This window comes from Phocoena sinus, chromosome 2, assembly GCF_008692025.1.
Source record: "Phocoena sinus isolate mPhoSin1 chromosome 2, mPhoSin1.pri, whole genome shotgun sequence".
Lineage (NCBI taxonomy): Eukaryota > Metazoa > Chordata > Mammalia > Artiodactyla > Phocoenidae > Phocoena > Phocoena sinus.
Window position 1 is genome coordinate 110,104,293 of NC_045764.1, and position 27,271 is coordinate 110,131,563.

At 38.8% G+C, this 27,271-nt stretch overlaps 2 protein-coding genes across 6 annotated transcripts in view; one reads left to right on the forward strand and one right to left on the reverse strand.

Moving 5' to 3' along the window:
* The first annotated feature begins 407 nt into the window (after positions 1 to 407).
* Positions 408 to 18,762, forward strand: COCH (cochlin). Its single transcript, XM_032624388.1, has 12 exons — positions 408 to 479; positions 1,407 to 1,463; positions 1,558 to 1,608; positions 3,750 to 3,906; positions 4,756 to 4,889; positions 5,407 to 5,469; positions 6,151 to 6,195; positions 6,294 to 6,441; positions 9,199 to 9,302; positions 10,014 to 10,240; positions 10,417 to 10,933; positions 14,091 to 18,762. Exons 2-12 carry the CDS (start codon positions 1,430 to 1,432, stop codon positions 14,264 to 14,266), a joined length of 1,656 nt encoding a protein of 551 aa, XP_032480279.1. The 5' UTR covers positions 408 to 479; positions 1,407 to 1,429; the 3' UTR covers positions 14,267 to 18,762.
* STRN3 (striatin 3) overlaps positions 17,483 to 27,271 on the reverse strand; it is a 115,136-nt gene continuing 105,347 nt past the window's right edge. For 4 of the 5 annotated variants that reach the window (XM_032624386.1, XM_032624385.1, XM_032624383.1 and 1 more), the window contains 3 exons: positions 24,878 to 24,985; positions 19,220 to 19,306; positions 17,483 to 19,137 (listed from right to left, as the gene is read on the reverse strand). In XM_032624386.1, the coding sequence (XP_032480277.1) occupies positions 18,968 to 19,137; positions 19,220 to 19,306; positions 24,878 to 24,985 (365 nt within the window). In that variant the 3' untranslated portion in view covers positions 17,483 to 18,967. The remainder of the gene's footprint in view (positions 19,138 to 19,219; positions 19,307 to 24,877; positions 24,986 to 27,271) is intronic. The other variant, XM_032624387.1, reaches the window with a different exon arrangement.

The window sequence follows — 27,271 nt, forward strand, 5'->3', positions numbered from 1 at the left end:
AAAATCCTATTCTTTGGACTAAATAAAACTTTTAAAAAACGAAATCGTGCCCCCTCTCCTGCGTCTGGGGGTGGTTCCTCAGCTGCCTTGCAGGTCCTGTGTCACTTTACACTCCACGTGAATTCTGCTTTCTCCCGTTTCCTCATGTGAAAATTTACCAGGATGAGAGAGAAAGAGAGGGGTGGAAGAGCATATTACCACATCTGAGATCTGTGCAATCCCAACAGACACCAGGTCTGGGAGTTTGGAAAAGCAGTCATAAATCCTTCCTGATCTAGAAAAGAAGAAAAGGCAAATGTAAAGAAGGGTCCGGGCCACCTCCCAAGCGTGGCCCTACCCATGACGGTAAATGGAGCCCCCGGGGAAAATCCGACCGTGGCAGAAACAAAGTCGGAAGGCTGGATCCCTAAAATCCGAAGAAAAACCAGTCCGCTGATGGGGTTTCTAACAAATACAGGGCATGCGTTTATCCAACCCAGGTTGGCGTGACTTCAGAAGTACGAACTTTGTTTCAACGGGAGCACAGATTTGGGAAGTTTGTTCTGAGGCCGCGTGTACCTGGTAGCTCTCCGGGGCCCCGCGTTCCCGGCGCCGCAGCTCCCGCCGCGGGGACGGTGCGCGGGGAACCACCACTCCCCAGCCCGGGTGAGGCCGGCTCCCTCGGGCAGCCACGCCCGGTCGCCGCACGTCGGGCAACCTCCCCGCGCGCTCCCGCCGCCGCCCTGCACTCGTCCCGGCTCCCCTGACGCCGGGGCGGGCGAGGTCCCCGGCCCTCCCCCGGGCTTTCGCGTCTCCCCCGGGGATGGACGCGGCATCCAGGTGGCCGAGTCCCGCGCCGCGGGGGTGGCGCCTCGGCGTGGCCTCACCCCGGGACGGAGAGGGGGTGAGGGCGGAGCTGGACGGCCGCCGCCCGGTCCCGGGGGACCAGCTCCCAGCCCCCCCTCTCCGCGCGCGCCCCCCGCACAGTGCTCATGCGCGCGGCCCAGCCTTTATAGCGGCCGTGGGAGCCGCGCTTTCCGCACTCGGGCGCAGCCGGGCAGATTCGACTCAGGTGCAGAGTCCCCGGCGTCCGGCGCGGGCGTGCTGGTCCCTGACGCCTGCCTGTTCGTGCCTCCCCTTTGTCGCTCCCAGCTTGTCTGTCTGTCTTCAGGGTGCACCCTCCTCCTGGTCCGGGGTTGCACCTCGACTCTGGGTTTGGCTTGATTTGCAGCCGGAGCGTCGCCTCCAGACTGAGAGTGGCACGAGCTCCCGGGCAGCGGCCTCTTCGGTCTCCTCCTCTCCTCGGCCGCCCCTGGGTTTCCGAGGGCTGCGGGATCCCTGAGGGGGCGGGGGGCGGGCGCGGTGTGGTGGGGACGTAGGGGTCTCCGTTCTCGGGGAGCCTCCCTTGCATTCTCCCTCCCTCCCAGGTCCGAGCAGCCCCTAGGCTACCATGTCTGCAGCCTGGATCCCGGTTCTCTGCCTTGGTGGGTACGCGCCCCTCACCGCCCTCTTCCCCTCGCACCAAGCAAGGTGGAGGTGGAGGCTGGAACCAGCCCTCGAGCTGTCCTCTCTTCGCAGGTGTCTGTCTGCTGCTGCTGCTTCCAGAGCCCGCGGGCAGCGAGGGAGCCGGTAAGTTGCGGGTTCCCGGGTCCGGGAGCAGGGCTCTGTCCGGGGGTTGCGAGGGGCTGCGGGCCAGCGCGTAGGAACGCACTCAGATGGAGCCCCTGGGCCTTGGCCGGGGGCTGGAGCTATAAGGGTGCAAAGGTTGGAACTGGCGCACCCCATTCATACCTACAGCCCATCTACTCCGGCTTACCCATTTCTCCCTCGGGAAGGGGCTCCTGGGGTCCGATGGGGACGTTCTTCACAAGGTGCGGAGAAGGAAGCCTCCCCTCATCCACACCCACAACCCCGGAGCTTCCTCTGCCCCCAGCAAGCCGAGCAGCGGCAGCAGAATTGGGGGTGTTCGTTGAGCCCCACTGAGGAGCGCCGTAGTCCTGGGTGTTCCGCGGAGTTTGGGGTCAGGGAGAGGCCTTCAGACTGTCAGAGAGGCAGAGAGAGGCTTCGGGAGTGAAAGAGAGGCTTACGTCGTTGTCCCATCTTGTTTGACCCCCTCGCTGTGTTTCCAGGAATGACCCCTATAAAAAAAAATAAATAAAAATAAAGGCAGCATTTACGGGCCCATTTCATATTCGAGAGAGTCTAAAAGGAGTGTGTTCCACACGTAGAAGTCCGAGTAAGGGTGTGTGGTTCGGTGTGTTTTATACAACATAAAAATCAAACTCTTTTTCAAAATCTATCCTTTATTTTTCTTGAAAGGAGAAAGGAAGGTAAGTATTGCAAAGGGCTGTATTCAGTGCCCCCTCACACAAACGCACACTAAAGTCGGTGTTGGCAGCTAAAGGCAGAGCCTCTGGTGCCTCGAAAATGGGAGGAAAATTAAGGCTGTTCGCTAACAGGTATGAAGCTCATAGGTATGAGGCTACTGTTCTTGGTAAGGATTTTAGCTTGCCCAGCAATCTAGAGTGTTTCAGAGCTAAGGAATCAGCATTGTACCTTTCATGGCGTCCTGCCTTCCTTTCCATGGAGGTGTACAGTCCAGGGCTGGGCACAGAGGGCTCTTAGAAGAGAGTCCTTGCAAGAGGCAGGCTTCTCAGAGGGCTCTTAGAAGAAGGTCCTTGCAAGAGGCAGGCTTCTCAGTATGACCAGACAGCACTACTGTCTTGGAAAAAGAAAAAAAAATTTTTTAATGATTAACATCTGTTTCAAAAACGTTTGGAAAACATCTGTTTCAAAAAGGTTTGGATAACCACAATTTCCCGTGTTTGGAAAATGGTATTTAAAAACGTTATCCTCAATTTAATAGTCACAGTAAATTGATGAATTAATATGTTGTATTAAGTTATCTTGTTACATGTTGCCAAGGGCTTGTCTCTAACATCTTTTGTAGTAAAAACTATGATTATTAGGTTGACCATGTAAAACTTGAGAGTATTAACAGTGCTTTCTAAAACTGCATTCACTGCCTGATATATCTCTCTGGACAGATCTGGAGCGGAAATAAGCAGGTTCAATTCAGATTAAAATGCTCCATTTTGAACGGACTAACTTCTCTGTTTCCTGTCCTGCAGGAGTTACAGAATTTTCCTTGGGCTGTGTGACCTTGGGCAAAATAACTCCATGGCTTTAATTACTTCAGCTGAAAAATGAATGATTGAGCTAAATGACGTTCTGTAAAGTGAAGCACTTTTTACTGGTTTGCTTAAATTAAAATATAATTTTAATGTGCTGCATTTGAAGAAAACTGATATAAATGGCCCTCAGAAGCAACGGATGACTTAGATTTGTGCATGTTTCTATAAAAATGTTCCTCAGAGGTTCAACCCAGATTTAATATCTTCACCTCAGGCAACTATGTACACAGTTGTAATCAGAGTTGAGGTTCTTATATTTCTAGAATGAATTTAATAAATGGTCAGTGACTAATGTTATTTTCTAATTCTGATATATTTCCAATTATGTATCTCCAAACTGATAAGAACTAAAATTCTCCCATTAGACTTTACAGTGTCTGAGAACTAGATTAAATTGGAAAACTGATTTTTGGCTTGCTAAAATCTGGAATGGTATGGAACAATACTTACATCAATATTCTTAACAAGAAGTGTAGAAATTAGGGAAGTAAAATTTCAATCTCATATTCTAGTTCCCCCACCACCGCTTCCCTAAATGTCCTAAGAATGGTTTTTACTTCTCTCCTTTCTCTTCAGTTCCCATCGCTATCACATGCTTTACCAGAGGCCTGGACATCAGGAAAGAAAAAGCAGATGTGCTCTGTCCAGGGGGTTGCCCTCTAGAGGAATTCTCCGTGTTTGGGAACATAGTATATGCTTCTGTATCAAGCATATGTGGTGCCGCCATCCACAGGTAAGCTCCAACATGCCAAGGGGAGAGAAATGCAAGTGTGATTATTTCCCTTTCTCTTTAGCCATCTGGATACCCCCTCCCACCTTTTCTTTCTTTTGGTACCAATTTTGGCCATAGAAGATGGATACATTTTTAAGGTTTTCCTGGATATCCTTGAGTCACCAAGTACATAAGGGAAGCTTTCTGACTAAAGGCAAATTGCATTATTTCTGGATAGCTAGAGTCCTGTGATTCTAAAAACATTCCTAATCATGTACTATATTACTGAGTTTTTACTGTATGACAGCCATTATTTTAACTTCCACGACGACTCTACAGCTGTACAAGGTAGGTACAATTTTACCCCATTTTACAGATGAGGAAACTGAATTCAGAGAGTTGTCAAGTATCTTGCCCAAGGCCACCACTGTTAGCAAGAGCCAGAGCTGGGGCTGAAAGCCCAGGTCTGCCTCCAGAGCCCATATTCATCACTACTCTTCTGTCCTGTGAGAGAATGGCCAGTATGACACTTTTTTAAAAAAAAATGAAGTTCAAGGACATGTAGTTAGGGTATTTTAGAAGACTGTTTGGCACTCTTAACTCTGATCCTCTGAGCTGTAGGGAACAGGAAACTGCAAGTGTGTCCTTATTAATACTTAAGAAGTTTCACAGCACAAAACCATTTACCTAGGTAGATTCTGTACCTGGGTAAGCAAGTTTTTAAAAAGGTTGACAGCATCCTTAGATGGCTTCCCTGCTGAACTATTTTCTTGATTAATCAGAATAATAGGTGCAGTATGGCACTATAAGTCAGTCAAATGCCCCTGAAAAAGTGTGGATAGAGTCTCAGCTGTTATTCTTGTGTTGCAGGGGGGTAATCAGCAACTCAGGGGGACCCGTAAGAATCTATAGCCTACCAGGTCGAGAAAACTATTCCTCAGTAGCTGCCAATGGCATCCAGTCTCAGACGCTTTCCAGATGGTCTGCTTCTTTCACAGTGACAAGTAGGTACAATTAAAGTGTTCTTACTTTTGTGTAAATATTGTCTCCCCAACCCCCCAAAAAGTTTTCTGCTTTTCTCAGCTCAACCTCTTTGACTCTGATGGAAAAACTTGTGATCAAGACTGGAAGGGTCAACTGTGGGTTAGAGTCAGGGGATCCGAAGGGTTAAGGACACACTCAAGCCAAACTTGGGTAGATGGGAGGAAAATTATCTTGCTGTCAGAAGATGGCAATAGAAAATTGAATTGCCTGCAATCAGAATGCCCTGACATTTACCAAATAACCCTAACTCAAAAAAACGGGTGAATGAATGTGAACTCATTTTATGGTGATCTTTTAAAAATACGATACAATAGATGAGAATCCATTTTGGTTCTTTGAAACTAGCATGCAGCAATTACTCTTGCAATTGCCATCACTCTATTACATTTATCATCCTATAGAACCCTAAATTAGATTCATTATGCTTTGATGGTAAGGAAGGAAGAGGAAAAAATAGTCTTCTCTTTATTTTAACAGAAGGCAAAAGTGGTACCCAGGAAGCCACAGGACAAGCAGTGTCCACAGCACGTCCAGCAATAGGTATGAAATATGGAACCTATCTCCTAGTTGCCTGGCACAGCATTAGGAAGTTATAAATAAGTGTTATTGATAAAAGCTTTCCTTTTTTAAAATATTGAAACACAAAGCAAATACCTTTACTGGTATATTGTATAGGGAAACTTTCAATTTTATATTTCAAATTACTTATTCTTCTTTTATTTTCATTGATAAACTCTACTGCTAGACATTCTCTTGAAGTCCTACCATTTCTCCCTGATTTGATAAACTATGCCTAGAAACTGGTCTAAGTAAAAGTACCATGAACTTCTAGTTCCATTTGTCATATGAATAAAAGAAATGAGTGCGTGTCTATTTGAGAAATAGCCAGGGATCTCCCTTTCTAAGACTGTGGCAATTTTAAAGTCAAAGAAATGAAGAACATTAGAATCTAACTCTGAGTTTCCAATCCTACCTCAACTGTGGGTTTGGGATATCAAAGTCCTGGATTGGAGGCATATTAAATATGTAGGTCTACTACAGTCCTGACTTGTTTTTTTGTTGGGGCATTGCTTCCCTAGTCCAGAAAATCATGAGGAAATTATTATTTTTTTAAAGTATTTTCAAGAATGACGCTCCTTATCATGAGCTTTTCCCTTGTGGGTCTCTTTCTATGGAACTGTCTTCCTTTTGCTAATGCCAGGTGCTTTTTTTTTGTTTCAGGTAAACGACTAAAGAAAACACCGGAGAAGAAAACTGGCAATAAGGGTAAGAGTCCGGATATCCATTTGGGAATATAACATTTTCTCTCTCTCCCTCCCTTCTCTTGAAACTGCTAATGGAAAGACTTGTTTGGGTGTTCACAGACTGTAAAGCAGACATTGCATTTCTGATCGATGGAAGTTTTAATATCGGGCAACGCCGATTTAATCTACAGAAGAATTTTGTTGGGAAAGTGGCTCTAATGTTAGGAATTGGAACAGAAGGACCACACGTGGGCCTTGTTCAAGCCAGGTACCAACCTTGTTAAAATGGGAGGAGACTTGAATGATGTCTTGAATGATGAAAAATGATCAGTCCTTTTAGTGGGTACATACATTTCAGTTCAATATAAACAAATTGAGGTGTGGACAGTCTGGATTCCCAAATTATGAAGTCAGAATTTAAGACTGCCTGAGCAGACTGGGTAGGTATAAGTGCTTCCTTTTTGGAATAAAAGGATTTAGAGAATTATATGCTATCTATCTGAGGACCAGAAGATAGGCTAAAAGTCTTGTTGTTCATACAGATTACTTCTGCACATCTGCTCTGCTCAATTCCTAATTTCTCTTCCCTGAAGGAGGAAGCAGTGATGTTTATTTCTCCTATTTGGTCATTATTCTTTTTAGCTCTTTCCATATTCCCTTGATTGGAAATCTGAAGCTTAACCTTTTATTTATTGTATAGTAGTGTTTATTCACGTCTTTTAGGATTATCACATGCTCATTAGAGAAAGCTTGAAAAACATATAAAACACAAAGAAAAAAAATTTCCCAAATATACCCCTCTGAGATAATCAATATAAAATGTTGTATTTCCTTTCAGTATTTTAAGAAAATATTTGATGGTACATATGTGTGTATTTCTTTTTCAAAAGCTCAGATTATATCAAAAGCTCAGATTATATCAAAATACTGATGCTCACAATACTGAGCATTGTGAGCTCAGTATCACAAATATTCTTCAAAAAATGATGTTTCGTAATGTTCCTTAGCATGATTTATTTAACCATTCTATTGTTTTTTCACAATTACACTGTGCATCCTTATGTCATCCTTGTGCCATCTCTGATAAATTCATTTGGCTAGATTCCCAGAAGTGAGATTGGGTCAAAGGGTTCTGACATTTTTTTTTGTGTGTGTGTGGTACGCGGGCCTCTCACCGTTGTGGCCTCTCCCGTTGCGGAGCACAGGCTCCGGACGCACAGGCTCAGCGGCCATGGCTCACGGACCTAGCCGCTCCGCGGCATGTGGGATCCTCCCGGTCCGGGGCACGAACCCGTGTCCCCTACATCGGCAGGCGGACTCTCAACCACTGCGCCACCAGGGAAGCCCGGGTTCTGACATTTTTAAGGCTTCTGAAATAAAGAGTTAAATTGCTTTCTAGAAAGTTGATTCAGTTTAAACTACTATCAGCTGTGTGTAAGGGTGTCACAAGTAGGATTACAAATATTTATATTTCTATTCTTATCTTGTTTTTTACAATTGGTTCTTAGAATTTTTTTTGGTGTAAGAATCATTAACTTTGTTGATTTATACATAATTTAACCATTGTCCCATATCTTAAAAAAATGAGCTTCTTATTCCATTCATTTGTGATATCAATTTATAACTTTAGACAAATGTTTCTTTGATCCATATGTTAATTCTAACATCTTTTCTACAATGCTTTGATTATTGTAGCTTTATTGTATATTTTAACATCTCATAGGGCAAATTCCCCTCAATATTTTTCTTCTAATATTTTTTCTTTGCTGTTTTTACCTAACTCTTTTTCAAGAGGAAAGCTACACTACTTTGTAGACGCAGACAAAGACTAGCTTCTTTATAAACTTCCTGATTTATGATTTTTCTATTTTAGGAAGAACATTAGAATAGATAAACTATGTCAAGAGTTTATATTTAAGTAGAATAAGAGAATGTCTCATTAAGGATGCAAAAATAAGACTAAATCTCATAAATAATAATTTGGATAGCTGATAAGTGACCATAAAAATGAAAAGGTTATCGACTCATGAAAACTGATTTTGTGACCCAACCATTACACCAAGTATACAGAAATCATGCCACCAGGTATGCAGAAATACAATGAGTGCTATTTCCTTCAGAAATCTTGACTTAGTGGCAATTGATAATGCTAAGATCTTAAAATTTTGCACTGATGAAATTTTGACTTATCTAAAAGTTTTAAACACAAAAATTGTGCTTTAACTAATTGTTTTCACTCAACATGGTCTCTAATGAACACAGAGTAAGTTATAAAAGCTGAAATTCTTTTACTATTAAATATGAAAAATCCCAAATCTATTAAAATACACATAATTGTAAGATTAGCAAATGTCAATATCATTTATCATAAGATAAATTCAATATTATAATACTTTATAATTTGTTTCCTTGTAAGTTTTCTCATTTTAAAAATGTTGGCCTTAGTGTCACTGAAATTGCCTCTTCTGACCAGAGACCTGGGTTAATAGACCCAGACTATTCAGGGCTTCCAAGGTCCCCCACTGGAGCAGACCTAGACTTACCCCCAGCTATGTTCCAACTATCTGGTGCCCATCTCTGCAGATTTCCATTAAGCCCAGTGCCGTGAGCCACCCGGTTTCAGGTGCTTCATATAGTTTAGGAGCCAGACAAACCTGAATTTAAAATGTGGTTATGTTTTGTTGGGTAAATTACCTAGGTGTTCTGGGCCTCCATTTATGTAATAGGGATAATAATTCCTACCTTGTACAGTTATGACGAAATGAGATTATACATGTAGTATGTATTTAGCATATTACCCAGAATACAATAAACCCTCAAGGTAGCAGTTGTTTTTGTTACATTTTTTGAAAGAACCCTAAAAATTCAAGTAAGGATGCAATATACCCTAGTTGGCTGTATGCTGTGGAATTAAGAAACTTAGGTATTGTCCAATTTAAAGACTTTTTTAAAGGTATATAATATTGCTTGTTTGTTTTACATTTCCAATTCTCCCTGGATAACATTTTTTCCCTTTTTTGCCTAGTGAACATCCCAAAATAGAATTTTACTTGAAAAACTTTACATCAGCCAAAGATGTTTTGTTTGCCATAAAGGAAGTAGGTTTCAGAGGGGGTAATACCAATACAGGTAAGTAGACTTCGGCATCTGGGATGTAACACAGAGAGGGTTATGAATGATGAGACATGTAAGACAGTATTATGCTATTTTATATAAGGAGAAGTGAAACTCTTCTTCCTGGCACTGATCTTGGTTAGGTCTGCACTTGATATCTGAGATATTTAATTTATAATGGAAAATGTACCAAAGGGTTTATTGGTATTGCTCATTTTAAAAAATATAAGACGTTGTGACTTATAATCCTCAGGTAGGGCAGATGTCACTTTAGAGAAGTACCTGTTTAGAATATTTAAAAGAAGCAAAGATCAACAGACTCATCTAATGAATGCAGATGTGACAGAAAGAACTAAAATAGGGTGCTGGACCTTCTGAGGGGAGACTTCTTGTTCTGAGCCTGTAGAGGTACTCGTCAGTCACTAAGGGGCTAGACAGAGAGCACAAGTACAGAAGTGGGAGTCAGGTTTATGTTTCTGACTGGTGATTGATGTAAGGAAAGGAAATGTAACGCTCTGGGAGGTAGGTGATGGAAGAAATGTGGGTTGTGAAGACAAAAAATAGGCATGATGGATAATTAAACTTTCCCATCTGATGCACGTGTTAAAGAACTGAGTTCTATATAAGTTAAATTCTTAAACTTGGAGGCATCAAGTTTGTACAGGGAAATAGAAGTGTCATTTTAAGCAGTGGTGCCGTTCCAGTTTGCTTCTTTTTCAAACCTAGGAAAAGCCTTGAAGCACACCGCCCAGAAATTCTTCACAGCAGACACTGGAGCGAGAAAAGGGATTCCCAAAGTGGTGGTGGTATTCATTGATGGCTGGCCTTCTGATGACATTGAGGAAGCAGGCATTGTGGCCAGAGAGTTTGGTGTCAATGTATTTATAGTTTCTGTGGCTAAGCCTATCCCTGAGGAACTGGGAATGGTTCAGGATGTTGCATTTGTTGACAAGGTAAGGAGTTGAGAGTGTCTTCTGTTATAGTAGTGATTCAGTTTGGGACCTCTAGGCGTAGTGCTGACTGGACCATATCTGGATTAACTTTGAAGATTCAAGATTTAATGTTTTCATAATTTTAAAGAAACAACTTTTGATTCCTTTGGTTATTTTTTATGTGTCTCTCCCATTAGGCTGTCTGTCGGAGTAATGGCTTCTTCTCTTACTACATGCCCAATTGGTTTGGCACCACAAAATACGTAAAACCTCTGGTACAGAAGCTCTGCACTCATGAGCAAATGGTGTGCAGCAAGACTTGTTATAACTCAGTGAACATTGCCTTTCTAATTGATGGCTCCAGTAGTGTTGGAGAAAGTAATTTCCGCCTCATTCTTGAATTTGTTTCCAACATAGCTAAGATTTTTGAAATCTCAGACATTGGTGCCAAGATAGCTGCCGTACAGTTCACCTACGATCAGCGCACAGAATTCAGTTTCACTGACTATAGCACCAAAGAGAATGTCCTAGCCGTTATCAGAAGCATCCGCTATATGAGTGGTGGGACAGCTACTGGTGATGCCATTTCCTTTACTGTTAGAAATGTGTTTGGTCCCATGAGGGACAGCCCCAACAAGAACTTCCTGGTAATTGTCACAGATGGGCAGTCCTATGACGATGTTCGAGGGCCTGCTGCTGCTGCACATGATGCAGGTAAGGTCCTTGTCCTTTGTCTGGGAAGGGAACTGGGGAGAGGTTCAGTAAATTTTAGGAGTAAATATAAACTTAAGTGTTTGTTTGATTGAACAAACATCTACAGGATGGCAGTCATTGTTCTAAGAGTTTTACCCAGTATTAACTGATTTAATTGTCAAAGCAGCCCTACTAAATCTTATTCTACAGATAAGGAAACAAACTTTCCCAAATCACACACCTAGTAAGTGGTGAGGCCAGTATTAAAATCCAGGCAGGGATCTCCCTGGTAGGCCAGTGGTTAAGGCTCTGCACTTCCACTGCAGGGAGTGTGGGTTTGATCCCTGGTTGGGGAGCTAAGATCCCCCATGCTGTGTGATGTGGCCAAAAAAGTAAAAAAATAAATATTTTGTAATCCTCTAAAAAAACCCAAAACAAAACCCAGGTAAGTGTGGCTGAATCCTTACCTAACCACTGCATTTTGGGGAGAATTGCGATGAGAGCTATGTTATATGTCAAGGAAATGTTACAGGTGTTCATGTTTGGCTCAAACTTGGAAAATATAACCCCTCAATTACAGTTTATCATAACTTACTATGAATCTGCTATTTGATAATTTATCCTTTTTTTTAGTAGTTTTCAGTCTGCCATGAGTTTTCTAAGATCACCAATTAAGACTTTAACCCTATTCCACTTAGATTTCCTTTTCAGTGTCTTTTATCCCCCTTGAGATAATGAAACACTTATAAAAGGGTATAAAAAGGTTCTTTCTCTTACCCCAACCTTAATATTACCTTTGGTAAAGGCCATTAGTTCCTGAAGACATTAGCATGTGTGTTGCTGAGATCAACAGGCCAAGAAAAAGCGGAGGTTCCCTTTCCTGGGATAAAAACGGAGTGATTGGGAGTCCAATAATATGTATATATATATATATATATTTTGCGGTACGCGGGCTTCTCACTGCTGTGGCCTCTCCCATGGCGGAGCACAGGCTCCGGACGCACAGGCTCAGCGGCCATGGCCCACGGGCCCAGCCGCTCAGTGGCATGTGGGATGCTCCCGGACCGGGGCACGAACCCGTGTCCTCTGCATCGGCAGGCGGACTCCCAACCACTGCGCCACCAGGGAAGCCCCCAATAATATTTAAAAAAACAGAAATGCTAACGGGAGGGGGAGAATGAAGAGCCTTACATTTTTCTATACTCCTCTGTACTTCCTTTTCCCTATTTAATTCCTAATGACTTTTGCTTTTATACATTTATTAGCACCTCTGCTAGTGCACTTGTGTACTTTTATAGGTATTGATGGAATACTGTTTTTATTAAGTAGAATAGAGAATGGATACCTGCAATTTAAGCTATATATACAATGGCTTATTTTTATACATCTGTCTTAATGTATTCTTCAACTAACTTACGTTGAAGACCTTTTTGCTATCATACTCCTTAAAAGTGTAGCTTACTGAATTTGTGGTTAACAGGATTGGATTCAGGCTACATAAAGTGAACTAAATAAATTCAAATATATTCTCCCTATGTGATTAATTGAACTTCAGGAGGTTGGGCCGCACTATTTTCATGAAAGTTATCCTTTAGTGATAGCAAAGTGAAAGTTAGCAAAAGCCAGAAGATAGGATAGGTGTTCAGGGCTAGGGCACAGCTGTTTTGGTTTTTTAACTGTAATTATATACTGGGCCTGAGCTTGACAATCTGAGCTTGAATGTAGAATTATAAGTGAAGAAAACTGAAGGGGAGAAAGTTTTTTGACTTCTTTTGCCAGGGAGAGGGGAGGATTAGCTGGTGATGATAAATCAGTAATTGTTTCAAGCAGCTTTTACATCATCGAAACCTGCTTTATTTATGTCTTAAGTATTCACAACTCTGATCATTGTATACCACTAGAAGGGTGATGAAGCTTTGGATAGAAGGGAGTAACTATTTCAGAAACTCTCAAAATTTTATGCGGGATTTCCTCCAGTACATAGATGGTAGTCTACACTTCATAGACATTTTTTGGCGGTTTTTGTTACTTTATTTTGGCTGCGCTGTGCAGCATGCAGGATCTTAGTTCCCCAACCAGAAATCAAACCCGTGCCCCCTACAGTGGAAGCATGGAGTCTTAACCACTGGACTGCCAGGAAAGTCCCTGGCTGTTTTCATCATCAGAAAACTTTTGCTTTGGGATTAAAGACTGTCAATTTTTTTTTAAAAAATAACTTTATTTTTGGCCACATTGGGTCTTCACTGCTGTTTGCGGGCTTTGTTTAGTTGCTGCGAGTGGGGTCTACTCTATGCTAGAGTGCGTGGGCTTCTCATTGCAGTGGCTTCTCTTGTTGCGGAGCATGGGCTCTAGGCACGTGGGCCTCAGCAGTTGTGGCTCGCGGGTTCTAGAGCACAAGCTGAGTAGTTGTGGCACACAGGCTTAGTTGCTCCGGGGCATGTGGGATCTTCCCGACCAGGGCTTGAACCAGTGTTCCCTGCATTGGCAGGCAGATTCCTAACTACTGCGCCACCAGAGAAGTCCCTGTCAATTTCTTACTATTGGCCAGTTTGCTAATGCAACACATACTGAAATGGGAGAAACAATTATCACTCACAGAGGACTTGTCACCGTTCCCCAGACAAGGCAAGAGCCTTAGAAAACTTTCATCATTTATATATCCCATCTTCTGTGTCATTCTTCCTTGCTCTATTATACTGGCTATGACTCCAGTATAACAATTAATTGTGATGATAGCAGGTTGTCCTTCCTCATGCCAAACTCTGAGTAGTTTTCACCATTTCGCTAAGTATGTTTGCTGTAGGGTTTGTTCTTGTCTTTAGATATTATCAGGTTAAGAAAGCTTCCTTCTCTTTCTAGCTTACTGTGTACTATCATGAATGGATGTTGAACTTTATCAAATTATTTTTTTCTTTCAGCGATCATATGACTTATCTCTGTTAAGGTGGTAAACTGCACTGATGGCAAAACCTGTGGTTTTGACCCAACTGTTTAGCCATTCTCATCACGATTACTGCTAAAACCAGCCCAACAATTTGGTACAGGGGATTTAGTTCTTCAGGCATTACAAGGCAGTTTTGTCTGCAACTATGTACTAATGGGTGAAAAATATATACACGTAATTTTATACATAAGCTGGAACTTGGTTTTAATTGACTTAAAAATACTTCTATTGTAGGTATCACCATCTTCTCTGTTGGTGTGGCTTGGGCACCTCTGGATGACCTGAAAGATATGGCCTCTAAACCAAAGGAGTCGCATGTTTTCTTCACAAGAGAGTTCACAGGATTAGAACCAATTGTTTCTGATGTCATCAGAGGCATCTGTAGAGATTTCTTAGAATCCCAGCAATAATGGTGACATTTTGACAACTGAAAGAAAAAGTGCAAGGGGATGTATAAGTTGTTTTTAGTAATACTGAAATACTATATAGCATACTAAGATCAGACACAAAACTATTATACTAAAGATGGCAAAAATGTAAGCAAGTAAGCATTCATTTAAAGCTGCCTTCTAATTACAGTTCAGACTCCATTGTTCAAAATACTCTGCTGAGGCTTCATAATCACGAACCTTAGAAACTCAGGAAAGAGGAGATACCGTAGATTATAATTTTAAGAGTTCTATTTTAACATGCATATTAAATGTATAGATATGCAAATTCTATAGTTCAATAAAAGCAGCTGATATTTAGACCAAAAGCAACATTCCTTCTCTACTTCTGTATTACACATATAAGGAAAATGAAAGAGAAACACATATAAGGAAAACGAGAAACAAACAGAAAACAGCTCAACTTAGTTCAAATATATATTGACCCAAGTAGATGTTGTCTTAAAACCAGTCAACAACCTGGTTTTAAGATCTTAACATACTAAAAGTTACTTAACATACTAAAAGTTATAATTACAGACGAAATGGAAGCGATTTAGGTATCAAGCCTCTTTTGTAGTGTACTTTCATAATAACAACAAATATCACACTGAACAAGACTGAAGAATTGCCTGGTATTTTTCTATTTATAGCCTTTATATGTGTATTGATGTATTTGGCTTATACTCTAAAAGTCAACCATGTATTGAAAAAAATATTAAGTTGGTAAATTTTTACTTACACTTATAAGTGTTTACTTATAAACACTTAGCTTTAAAGAAAAGCACACCTTTCAAAGAGGAGAACTGCAGGGAAGAATATTCTACTTTGACTATTTAAGCAATAAAACTGCTAGTGACTATTATTCTAAGGTCCCTTACTTATTATTCCAAGTGTCTCCCCCTAGGGCATGGTAAAAATTCTATTGACACATTAACCACTTCGTGTTGAAAGACCGAGTTGTTTTCTTAAAATCATGCAATAAGATTAAATATATTTATTTTCTGTTCCAATTACTTATTGAATGCCTACTGTTTTAGGCATTATGCACAGCCAGTACCAGGTTAAACAGTTGATTACTTGGTTCAACAAAGTTCTTTTGTAATTAATAGTATTTTTACTTAAACATCCTTGTGAAGTTGGTTCCTAAGAAAAGTGATCAAAACTCCCTTTATGTAACTATCAATCATTACCTCACCAAGAACTCTCCTCTCCGACGGAAGTGCTGTCATATCTTATCCTGCCTGTCTTCTCTAAGGACAGGATCTATCCTCTCATTCATCTGCACACTCTCATTTCCCATCACACATACACTGATCCTATCTGAAATGGTTTACAACCAGTTGACCTGAAAAAGGTGTTAACTGGTTGGAAAATTTATACTCCAACAAATTTTTTGAGTTTAACAATTTTACAGCTTGTGTAAAAGCTTACGTATCAGAGAGCAGAACCGAAATTGCCTTTGACACTACATAAAAATTTGACTAAAGAGAATATGGGAAGTCATGACTCCCCTGACCGCCACTGCCCCCACCCTTTATAAAGCTACAAATATGACCGATTCATGTAACGAGGAGAATTTTAACAACACAAACGGGTTTAACATGTTTTTTTCCCAATAAATAGACAACTTTCAGCTGAGAATACCACTCCTTAAAAAATTAAATGAAAACCCAGCCTCTAGTCATTAGCTCTTTAAAAAATTTTATAAAGAACAAAGTTTTGAGGTAACCAGGGAAGCTAATATTTTGACTTAAAGAGCAGCAAGAGAGTAGAAGTGAACACTTTATATTTAAGTTACTGTTAATTATTTTTTAAAACTAAACATAATCAAGATAGAGTTAACAGCTAAAAATAGAGTAAAAGGATTTTTTAAAAGATATAATTCAACTTTGCAAGCATGCCTAAATTTGTTATGCTAGCCTATTTATAAGCCTTAATGCATTAAATGAGATGTTGGTCTTCAGTGGATAACTTTCTTTGAAATATGGAAAAAGTACATGAATAAATATGAAAAGAGCAGAATATGATTAAATATTGGGAAAGTCGACATATTAAAAAGTTTGTATATAAAAATACTCAAACTTTATGTATAAAGCACCATTTAATAGTCAAATGAATCTACATAATTTCCCATTAAGTCACAAATGGAAGCACACAAATAAGATATTCTTTTTGCATCCTTTTAGTCTCTTCCAAATGTTTAATATTGTAGAGAAAATACAACCAAAGTAGATAAAAATAAACATATATACTATTTTTATTCATTTCAGTTTTAATACATTTCAAAAAAGATGAATGTTTATGCATTGCAATGATGATAATCACACTTCAGTTCAACAGTAATGCATTGGCTTGGAACAGCTGCCAGAAACAATACTAGCTTTGGAAAGCTTGTTTCTAAATTATTTAAAAAAAAGAAAGAAGGAAGAGAAAATGCCTCTTTAATTTGTTCACTAAGTTGAATGTTCAATTCAGAAAACCAGAAAAACAATACTTTAAGAAAATTTCTGAAAACTTTTAGTGTTTCACCAGCAATGACTAAAATTGACATTTCGATTTTTATGGTAGGTGACAGAATTTCTCAATGTACATACAATGTAATTTTCTTTTTTTTTGAAGTAGGCATTCAAATAGAATTTTGTCACGTTAAGTTTTCTAATGTTACCTTCTAATTGCATTTGCAATTCCCTTCAAAGAAAAAGGATTATTACCTTATTGAAGGAAAAGTTTGAAGATATTAATACTTAACATTTATGAGGATAACTTTTAATTAATGAACAATGCAATGTTTATTCTCTGCTGAACTTTTCTGTGGGAAACAGGTTTGGCTAGATAGGAAAGACAACACTATTAATTGAAATTCAGATTTAATAAAGTAATAGGGTATCTTAAGGAAATGATTTAAAACTGCATATCTGCTGGTTTTGTTTTTTTGTTTTTTGGTTATTTTGAATTATCTAACTTACTTCAATAGAAGATTTTTAAATCCCCAAATTGGGTGAAATACTTAGAAAGGCATTCTTAACAGTATTAACTGTTCTAATCTTATTAGAATATCAATAAACAGTATAAAGTTTAAAAGAACAGCATAAAAATGAAGGACTCACTGAGAAATCATCTCCATTTCCTACTTTAATGGAGAGTAAAGTATTGCACTTTATTATTCAACACAAAATAATGTAGCCAACAGTAACATACAGGTACACAATTTAATATTTATTATATGCATTTTATATACATTATTTTTTCAACAGCTGTACGTTCGCTATGTGGTACAATCTTAAAAATTTGCTGATTCATAGTTTGTAAAACAAAAACCTTACAAAACTCATCAAAACTCGCAAACTGATCAGAAAAGTTTTTTGGAAGACTAGAAAAAATACTTTATTGTCTTAATCATGCATTACACAAACAAAATCTTTAGTTACACCATAAAATTAAGCACATCTGAAAAAATAAAACAGGGATAACTAGTCCAAACACAGCAGATTTCTGTATCCTGATTCAACTATTTTTGTATCCTATTTGTAATGCAAATAAAATTTTACTCCAAATATTTTAAAACAAGATAGTTTTCTCTGGAATCATGGTAAACCAAGATATGTAACTGGGGGGAGTCACCTTGGTTTGTAACTTAAACTATAAAATACTCCATTTTTAGTCTATTTTAGACTATTCAAAGAGTTCCAAAATAGATATACAGGTTCCTTTAGCACATTAATAAAAGGATATAAAGACCAACAAAAAGTGAAATAAATAATAGGCTATTAGCAAGATGGATAATCCTTGATAAATAAACTTGTAAATACAGTAAGATGTACAAAATATCACATAGTGATAGGATGCCAAGATTAGTTTTTTTTTTTCTTTTTTAAGAGTTCATTTGGAGTACTAAACCCCACCGTTTCATTTTAATACACTTAATAGTCCTTGGTTTAAGAAGACAGTTATGTGATGTTGAAGGTGATTTAGCATCTTTATGGAAAGACTTAGCTGAGCTGTACTACGCAAAAGAAGGAAAGAGTGTGCTTACACGGCAGCGGGTCAGTGAGATTTCTGTGTTTCAGGGTTGTATAATGCAGAAAAACGTCAATACAATCTTGAGCACTGTTGTGACAGGCTAAATATATAAAAAGACTTATAAAAACTAGAATTTTATCCAAACATTTTGTGCAACTAATGCTAAAATATTTTAAGTTAAATTTTCTTTTTTATTTTTTTTAAAGCAAAATAAGTTTAAAAGGGTATCTGTGGCATTCAACTGATAAACAGAAGATCACTAAGAGATGAAAAAAAGCTACTCTTGGAGCTCACTTCCCCCCAACAAGAGCACCACATTCCTAACCCTAAGGCAGCACACAGAGTCCAAAATAAAAGTCTTTTTGTAAGATCAGACTCCACACTGGCTTAAAGATACCTAAAAGACAGACATACGCTCAGTTCATATCCAGTACAGGCCACAAATAATGGAGTCCTTTTTTTGTCCCACGAAATACAGTAATTACAATTAAATTAATGAGCCTGATGTTAAGATGTGATTTCCACCAATTTATGCCTGCCCCAAATATAGCCTTCATCAGGCAGATCACATGTAGTGTCATATCAGTAATATTTTTGATGGCAGTGATGCAGACCCTCTGTGTCCAAGCGAATCTGTTGTTATGATGAGTTTTTGTTGATTCACACAAATACTTTGGCAAGGGCATCAGCCCCCGCACTAGCAATATATGCTTTTGATGGATGGAAAGCAACATCATAAATTGATTCATCTAATTTTTTCCTATGTGCTGTTATTTCTTGCACACATGTCTTGCTGTCCAAATTCCACAATCTAATAGAACAGTCATGGCCTGTAAAAGAATAAATGAAAAATGTTACTGAGTAACAGTTCTATTATACAATTTGTGGGCAGTACAGGAAGTTCAGACTTACTTCCAGACATCAAGTAGATTCCATTAGGATCTACTGCTAGACTTGTAACAGCATCCAAATGAGCTACCATAGAATGGATCATTTTACCTAAATAAAACATAACAGAGAAGATTAAGTTTTTAAATAGTTACTAACTTGAGCGATCAGAAACCAAAATACAATACCGACATAAAATTTCACCACAGCAATATTTTTTATTGTGATAAAATACATTTAACACAAAATTTACCATTTTAAACATTTAAGAGGGTACAATTCAGTGGCTTTTAGAACATTCATAATAATGTGCAAATCACCATTATCTAGTTCAGAACATTTTCATCTCTGCAAAAGGAAACCCTGTACCCACTAAGCAGTCACTCCCCATTCCTCCCCAAGTCCCCGGTAACCACTAATCTGCTTTCTCTATGGACTGGCCTATTCTGAATGCTTCATACAAATGAAATCATACAATAACACGTGGCATTTTGTGTCTGCCTTCTGTCACTTAGTATAATGTTTTCAAGGTTCATCCACTATAATAATATTCTAAAGACAATTTTAATTCTAATGCAGAAGTTTCCCAGCAACTCCTAAAGACATCTGTGTGATATGAATCTGACAGTATATGATAGTGAAAACCATAATGACTATAGGGTTGCATCAAAAGCTTAAGATTGGGCTTCCCTGGTGGCGCAGTGGTTGAGAGTCCGCCTGCTGATGCAGGGGACATGGGTTCGTGCCCTGGTCTGGGAGGATCCCACATGCCGCGGAGCGGCTGGGCCCGTGAGCCATGGCTGCTGAGCCTGTGCATCTGAAGCCTGCGCGTCCGGAGCCTGTGCTCCACAACGGGAGAGGCCACAGCCACAGTGAGAGGCCCGCATACCGCAAAAAAAAAAGCTTAAGATCATGTATCATGTAAAGGGGAATTAAAATGCAAATAGAATCCTTCTCATTCAGAGATGTAAAAATTATTGTATATACAGGGTTAATGATAAATAAATCACCAGGGAATATATTCCTTTCTAAAGATTCTAGTAGCAACATTTATCTTCTGAAATGTCAATCATTTAATACATTAGAAACAAGAAAGGGGAGAAGGGTGGGAGTACATCACAGAAATTACTCTGGATTTCTCCAGATAGTAGCAAAAGCACTATTCTGGAAAACATAATTTAGTGAATATCTTCATTAAGATTTGGCAAGCAAATGGATTCAACAGTGAATTGAAATTAAAAAACAAGTTGTGAATACAAAGTTGCGTTGCACAAATACAAGGGCATCAGCCTCTGCATTGGCAATACATGTTCTGATGGTTGGAAAGCAAAATCATAAATTGATTCATCCAAGAAAGGAATAAAACAGCAAGTACCACTAACTTAAAAAATTTCCTCCCCTTTCATTCAGCAATGAATATTTATTACTCAAATGCCTGGGCTTCTAATGAGAGATGGAGGTCTTTCTCCAGAATTCTATTTACAGTCGTTTGCCATGCTCCTTGTCCCCTGATGACGTTCCACACTGAGACTTGAAATAGACCTACTTTTGTTATTTGCCATGGGGCTATAGCCCTTAACCTGAATACAAAACCACAACATAATCAAATGTGCAAAAAGTTACTCTGAAAAACGTAAGTCTGCCATTTTCTGGCAATACTAAACAATTATCAATTAAGGACAAAATTAGTCTCCTGTCATTTCAACCACATTTGTCTGTTTTTCATCAATACTAAGATTAACAGTAATTTTAACGACTTTTCTCTACTATCCTGAGAAACAGAAAAATCATTCAACATACTATTAGTCCAACATAATTTACCTATCAGTTCTAGAATCCATTCCTCTGAATAGTCCTATTAAAAAAAAAAACCCAGAGTATGAAATGGCTGGCCTCAAAACATTAGGGGGTTAACTACTAAGCATCATCAGCTTCCCTTAAAATATCAGCTCTGTGATGGTGACTCTTAATTCATAGATCTCGTTCTGATTTCTCTCCTGAGAATGATCCTACATCTCCTATATTTAACATGTCTTAAACCAAAGAATTCTTTCAACCAAATAGCAGATTTACCCATTTCTTTAAGGGTGCTATAATTTTCCAAGTTTAACTTCAGCTTTCCTGCCTGTGCACTAAACTAACCCTCACTATGATATGTAGTCAGTTTAGAATCAACCTTCCTCTACATAGTCACGAAGTCACTTCAGAATGTGAGTGACCTTCAGATTGGACCATTTACAGAGAGGTGCAATGCTGAACCAAGCTGGATGCTGGGTTTCTACTAGTGACCACAGAAGTCACAAAGCTTCTGACCCCTCCCAACAACTAGGACCCCTCCTTCAGCAGCATATACATGCAGCTTCTCACATTTAACCAAATTTACCTTTGCCCCATGGCTCTGCTACCACCCTTCTTCCCCCACCAAGATTAATTCTTTCTTCCTATAACTGAGGAAACAGAGGACACATGCAGTCACCAGTTCTCTCTTCCCCGGCACCTTAAGCTCTTTGACTTAAGATAATCTTATTATTTGGGATAATCTATGAAATGGAGAAGAAACAGACTAATAAAAAAAATAGTGGACTCTGGAAGCAAACTGCATGGGGGTTTGAATCCGAAACCTGTAATTTTCTCTGTTTTGTAACACTGAACAAATAACTTCTTTTGATCCTTTATTTCAACTATAAAATGAAGATAATAGTGCTATATCTACCTTACGGAGCTATTAGAAGAGCAAATATGTTAGTATATGTAAATCAAATAAAACAGTGTTTCACTTACAGAAAGCAATATACCGCTTGTCTGTAAGATTTAAGAGGATATTTTATTTTTGTTCACCAAGCATGGAGAAGTGTGCTGAGGATATGGCAGATACTCATAATAAACTTTGCTGAATGAATGAGTCCATAAGCAATTCAGACCCTCTTCCTCCAAGTCCTCCACATCCCTCACTTGTACTACACCTTCTCCCACATTCACCCACTAGCCAAGTCTCTTGAGCACAGCACATATGCAATTCCTATTTGTCCCTCTACCAAAATTTTAAAAATCATGAGCCCTGAAGATCTCTCTGGAACAAACAGTACAAATTGAAAGTTTTAAATTCTCTAAAGTCAAGGGTCTACCATATAGTGTGACTTGAATACTCTTTCTAAACCAATATTGCAAACCCCTGCTCAAATATTCAAGTGGTTTTCATAGTGCATAGTGTAAACAAAGATCCATTATTCTTAGCCTGGCTCTGAAAAGTTCACCTCAATAGTTTCTGCTTTCCTTTTCCAAACTTACGTCTCTGGTTTTGCCTATAAGAAACTTCTGTTCCAGCCCAAGTTCCCACTGCTGTGCCTCTACTCAAAATATACCCTTATATGGAATTTCCTATTTTCTTCACTTAAAAACAAACAAACAAACACCTTGCCATTCTTTCAAGGAAACACTCAAACCTTCACTCTATGAAGACTCCTTTATCCTACTGCATTATGCATTGAGTGTGTGCATGTATGAGCGTGTGCACACCCACACACACTATTTTCCCCAGACAATAAGCCCTCAGAAAGCAGAAACATCTTACACGATAGTAGCCAGTGCAGTGCGAAATACTAAATATACTTTTATTGTTAAAATCTAAATACTTACTGAGTCCATTCATACTATCAATTTCTATGTTTCAGATAAAAAAAAAATTCAAGGGCTTCCCTGGTGGCACAGTGGTTAAGAATCTGCCTGCCAATGCAGGGGACATGGGTTTGAGCCCTGGTCTGGGAAGATCCCATGTGCCACGGAGCAACTAAGCCCGTGCGCCACAACTACTGAGCCTGCACTCTAGAGTCCACGAGCCACAACTGCTGAACCTGCGTGCCACAACTACTGAAGCCTGTGCGCCCTAGAGCCCGTGCTCTGCAACAACAGAAGCCACCGCGATGAGAAGCCCACGCACCGCAACAAAGAGTAGCCCCCGCTTGCCGCAACTAGAGAAAGCCCGCGCAGCAACAAAGACCCAACACAGCAATAAATAAATAAATAAATTTATTTTTTTAAAAATTTCAAGAAATTTACTATTAATTTGATAGAATAATACCCTACTATTAACAACTTAGCTAACCATCAACACCAGTTATCGGGATATCCTAGTTTATTACATTTAAATAAATTACCACTTTTCAAAAAAGACTTTAAAACAATATATCTCAACTCAATTTACAGTTTAATTTAACTCAAGTGTTGTATGTGTGTGTATCTGTGTGTATGAGAGACAGAAAATGAGAGAGAGAGATTTTCCATTGTTTAGAGCCTGTTGCTTCAATTATCTTCACATTACAAATAAGGTACTAGCTGGTTAACACCAAGAATTAATTGGTAGAATTTGTAAACAATTTAAAAGGCTATAGGCTCCTTATTTCTGATTTCTGCCACTAAAACAGCTCTAGAGACTCACTTTTTGCTTTTAATATAACTACTAAAATTCCTGAACCTCCCCTTACAAATATAAATCTTCAATAATTAATGAAAGGAATCTTTTTAGAAATACAGTAAAGGAAATTATCTCTTTGTTCTTGCAGCAGTGGAAGATGTTTAGGCTTCATAAAAATGTTTAAAGAATTGATTTGATAAGGTGTTAACTGAGAACATTCACATGAATATGAATCTTCTTTCCTGTGCAATATATAGACCTGTGAATATCCATTCTCTTCTCAACTTGTCCTACTGAGTTAAAAGGAACCTCTGTCCATGAAGTGTTATTTGAGCAAAGATATTTATGTAAGACTATAAAGACTAAAAATTATGACCATGTCCTATACAACCTTCAAAGAGAAATCTTAGTTCTAATTTGCTGTCTTGCTTGATAATTTGTTGTCCTGCAAAAATGTTGCAATTAACATTTAAGTTTCTTATTTGAAGTACTTCAATATCCCTCTAATCATTTTAGCTCCTCAAAGAAGCCTCTCTTAGCTATCAGACTTTTCCTGAAAGAGAGCAAACAGTACTTTACGTAGTATTCTAGGTAATGACAGATGAGACAGAGGCCCTTAAACAAACAATTCTATGGCCAAATTAAAATTTGATTTGACTTCTATATAATTGGTATGTTTTCCTTACAACAAGAAATAGAGGAGGGCTTCCCTGGTGGCGCAGTGGCTGAGAGTCTGCCTGCCAATGCAGGGGACACGGGTTCGTGCCCCGGTCTGGGAAGATCCCACATGCCGTGGAGTGGCTGGGCCCGTGAGCCTGTGCGTCCGGAGCCTGTGCTCCGCAATGGGAGAGGCCACAACAGTGAGAGGCCCGGCGTACCGCAAAAAAATAAATTGATTAATTAAAAAAAAAAAAAAGAAATAGAGGAAAGATGACAATAAACAATTGACACTGTATCATCATTTCATCCACTGAGAAATAATTTTAAGGACATATCTGAAATGCCAAATACTAGAAAGAGATCTTTTCTGCTATACTAATTCACAACAGAATATAAAGAAAAAAAATTCAAATGAAAGGGTTTATAACTGTCATGAAATGAAGAAATCATAAGAGGTAAGCAAGGTATTATATATACTTAAGGATAAAAATTAACATATTATAAGTGTGCTACATTAAGTAAAGCAAAAATTTGAGTTAAATCAGTTTAACTTGGCAATTTTGAAGCCAAGAAGTCAATATCTTATATAGAAAATAAGATAACCTACTTACCCGTTTTATTGTCAAAAAATTTGATGTGTCTATCTTCATGAGCAGTTATTGTAACAGGAAGTGTGGGATGACTTACTACTCTATTAATGTGATTACTGGATTGTAAACCTGAAAAATAAAGAATAATAATACACCAAAATTCAAACCATCAATGTAATGTGAAATCTAAAAAAAGTACAAACAAGACAATATAAAATAAAAACAGGTTCACAGACACAGAAAAGAAATAGGTGGTTACCAGAGGGGAGGGGAGGGAGTGGCAGGGGAAGAGGTAAAGGGGATTATGAGGGAGAAACCTCCAGTTATAAAATAAATAAGCCATGGTGATGTAATATACAGCATAAGGAATATGGTCGATAATATTTCAATAAATTTGTACGAGGAAAGATGGTTATTAGATTTATTGTGGTGATCATTTCAAAATGTATGCAAATGTCAAATAATATGTAGTACACCTGACTTAATACTGTCCGTCAACTATATTTCAATTAAAAAAAAAAAAACAAATACTTCAATCAGAAGTTAAATAATGGCCTTTTTAGTCTTACCAAAAAATAAGAATCACTAACAACTAAAGCTTTTATACATAAAACAAAAAGTCTAAGAAGTAGAACTAGAGCTCTAGAGAGATACAATTTCTTACATTATGTGTAAGCTAGCATGCCCTATAATATAAATGGATAGTACTAGGCTCAAGTTTAGAAAAAAGTTAGAAGTATTTTATTATTTTATTTATTGTTTTTTTTTGCGGTACGCAGGCCTCTCACTGTTGTGGCCTCTGCCGCTGCGGAGCACAGGATCCGGACACGCAGGCTCAGCGGCCATGGCTCATGGGCCCAGCCGCTCTGCGGCATGTGGGATCTTCCCGGACCGGGGCACGAACCAGTGTCCCCTGCATTGGCAGGCGGACTCTCAACCACTGCACCACCAGGGAAGCCCCAAAGTTTGAAGTATTTTAATTTAGACTGTCAATATAGGTGGTTTAGAATTTTTAAAAGACCCACAAATCATTGCTTTTAATAAATAGCCCATAAAAGAACTGGAGGCAATTAATAAAGAAAAAAATTCATAAGTGATAATTAGATGTTTGTAAGAACCACCCACATCCCACCCACACTGACAAAAAAACAGAGAATTGGAATTAATGTTCTTAGGAATGAGATCTTTTCTTTACTACCAAGTTCTTAATTTTTGATTAGATTAGTGATGAGGAAAAAAAAAGAGAGAGATCAAAACAAATGGGAAGGGACTTCCCTGGTGGTCCAGTGGTTAAGAATCCGCCTCCCAATGCAGGGGACATGGGTTCGATCCCTGGTCAGGGAATTAAGATCCCACATGCTGTGAGGCAACTAAGCCTGCGTGCTGCAAGGAAGAGCCTGTGCGCTGCAATGAAAGAGCCCACGTGCCACAACTAAGACCCGAGGCAGCCAAATAGATAAATTATTAAAAAAAAAAAAAGGGAAAATATTGTCAACATTTATTAGACTAAGTAAATCAATTATTCTACATGTATACAAGAACTCTTAACTGAACTTAAACACATTGAAAAAAAATGTATGTAAGAGGAAGAAGGGGACTTGGGTTGAAAAGACACTTTGGGTATAATGTGGTTTGAGATTTGACCATGGAACCATTTAAATGTTTTCTATAATTATAAAATGACTTTTAAAAGAGCAGTCATGAAAAATCAAACAAATGAAACTTAACCATAAAATTAAATGAACTTAACCATATATCCAATCGGCAGTATAAGCACAAAGAAATGAACTACTTCAAGTGACTTTTAAAAGCACAGTAATTAGACTGTCCAACACTCGTAGACTATACCCTATTATTAGTAATGATACTGTTGGTGGTGTTGCTATTATTATTCTGAGATGACTGTATCTGTACTGTGAGATAAATCAAACAAGAAATTATGATGATTTTGCTGAGAACCAAGAGTTTCAACATTGTTAAAATAAGATAAAGATATGAAATCAATGAGATAAAGATATGAAATCAATGAGATAAATCTGAATTAGAATTGGAAGTATTTGTATAAATTTATCAGTCTTTTTCTTTATTAAAAATGTACTTCTAGCTCTGTCCACTGAAAAAGTCTAAACCAATGACCAACTCAAGAGACATGAAAGCCATGGGGACTGACTCAATAGCACAGCACCTATCTTGTAGTCTCTAAATGCCATTTTCCACTAAAAGAAACCATGGCTCCTTAGAGAAATGGCTGATTTCAGATCTGGGGTGCAAAGTGAACAAGATGAACCTAGAACACCTTGTCATCTCAGAAGGCAAGAAAACCATCAACAACTAACAGGGTCATGTCAAAAGGAGGACTCAGAAGCCAAGCTGAATAAGCTCCCACTGGCCAAAGATGAAATAATCGGAGTAGCA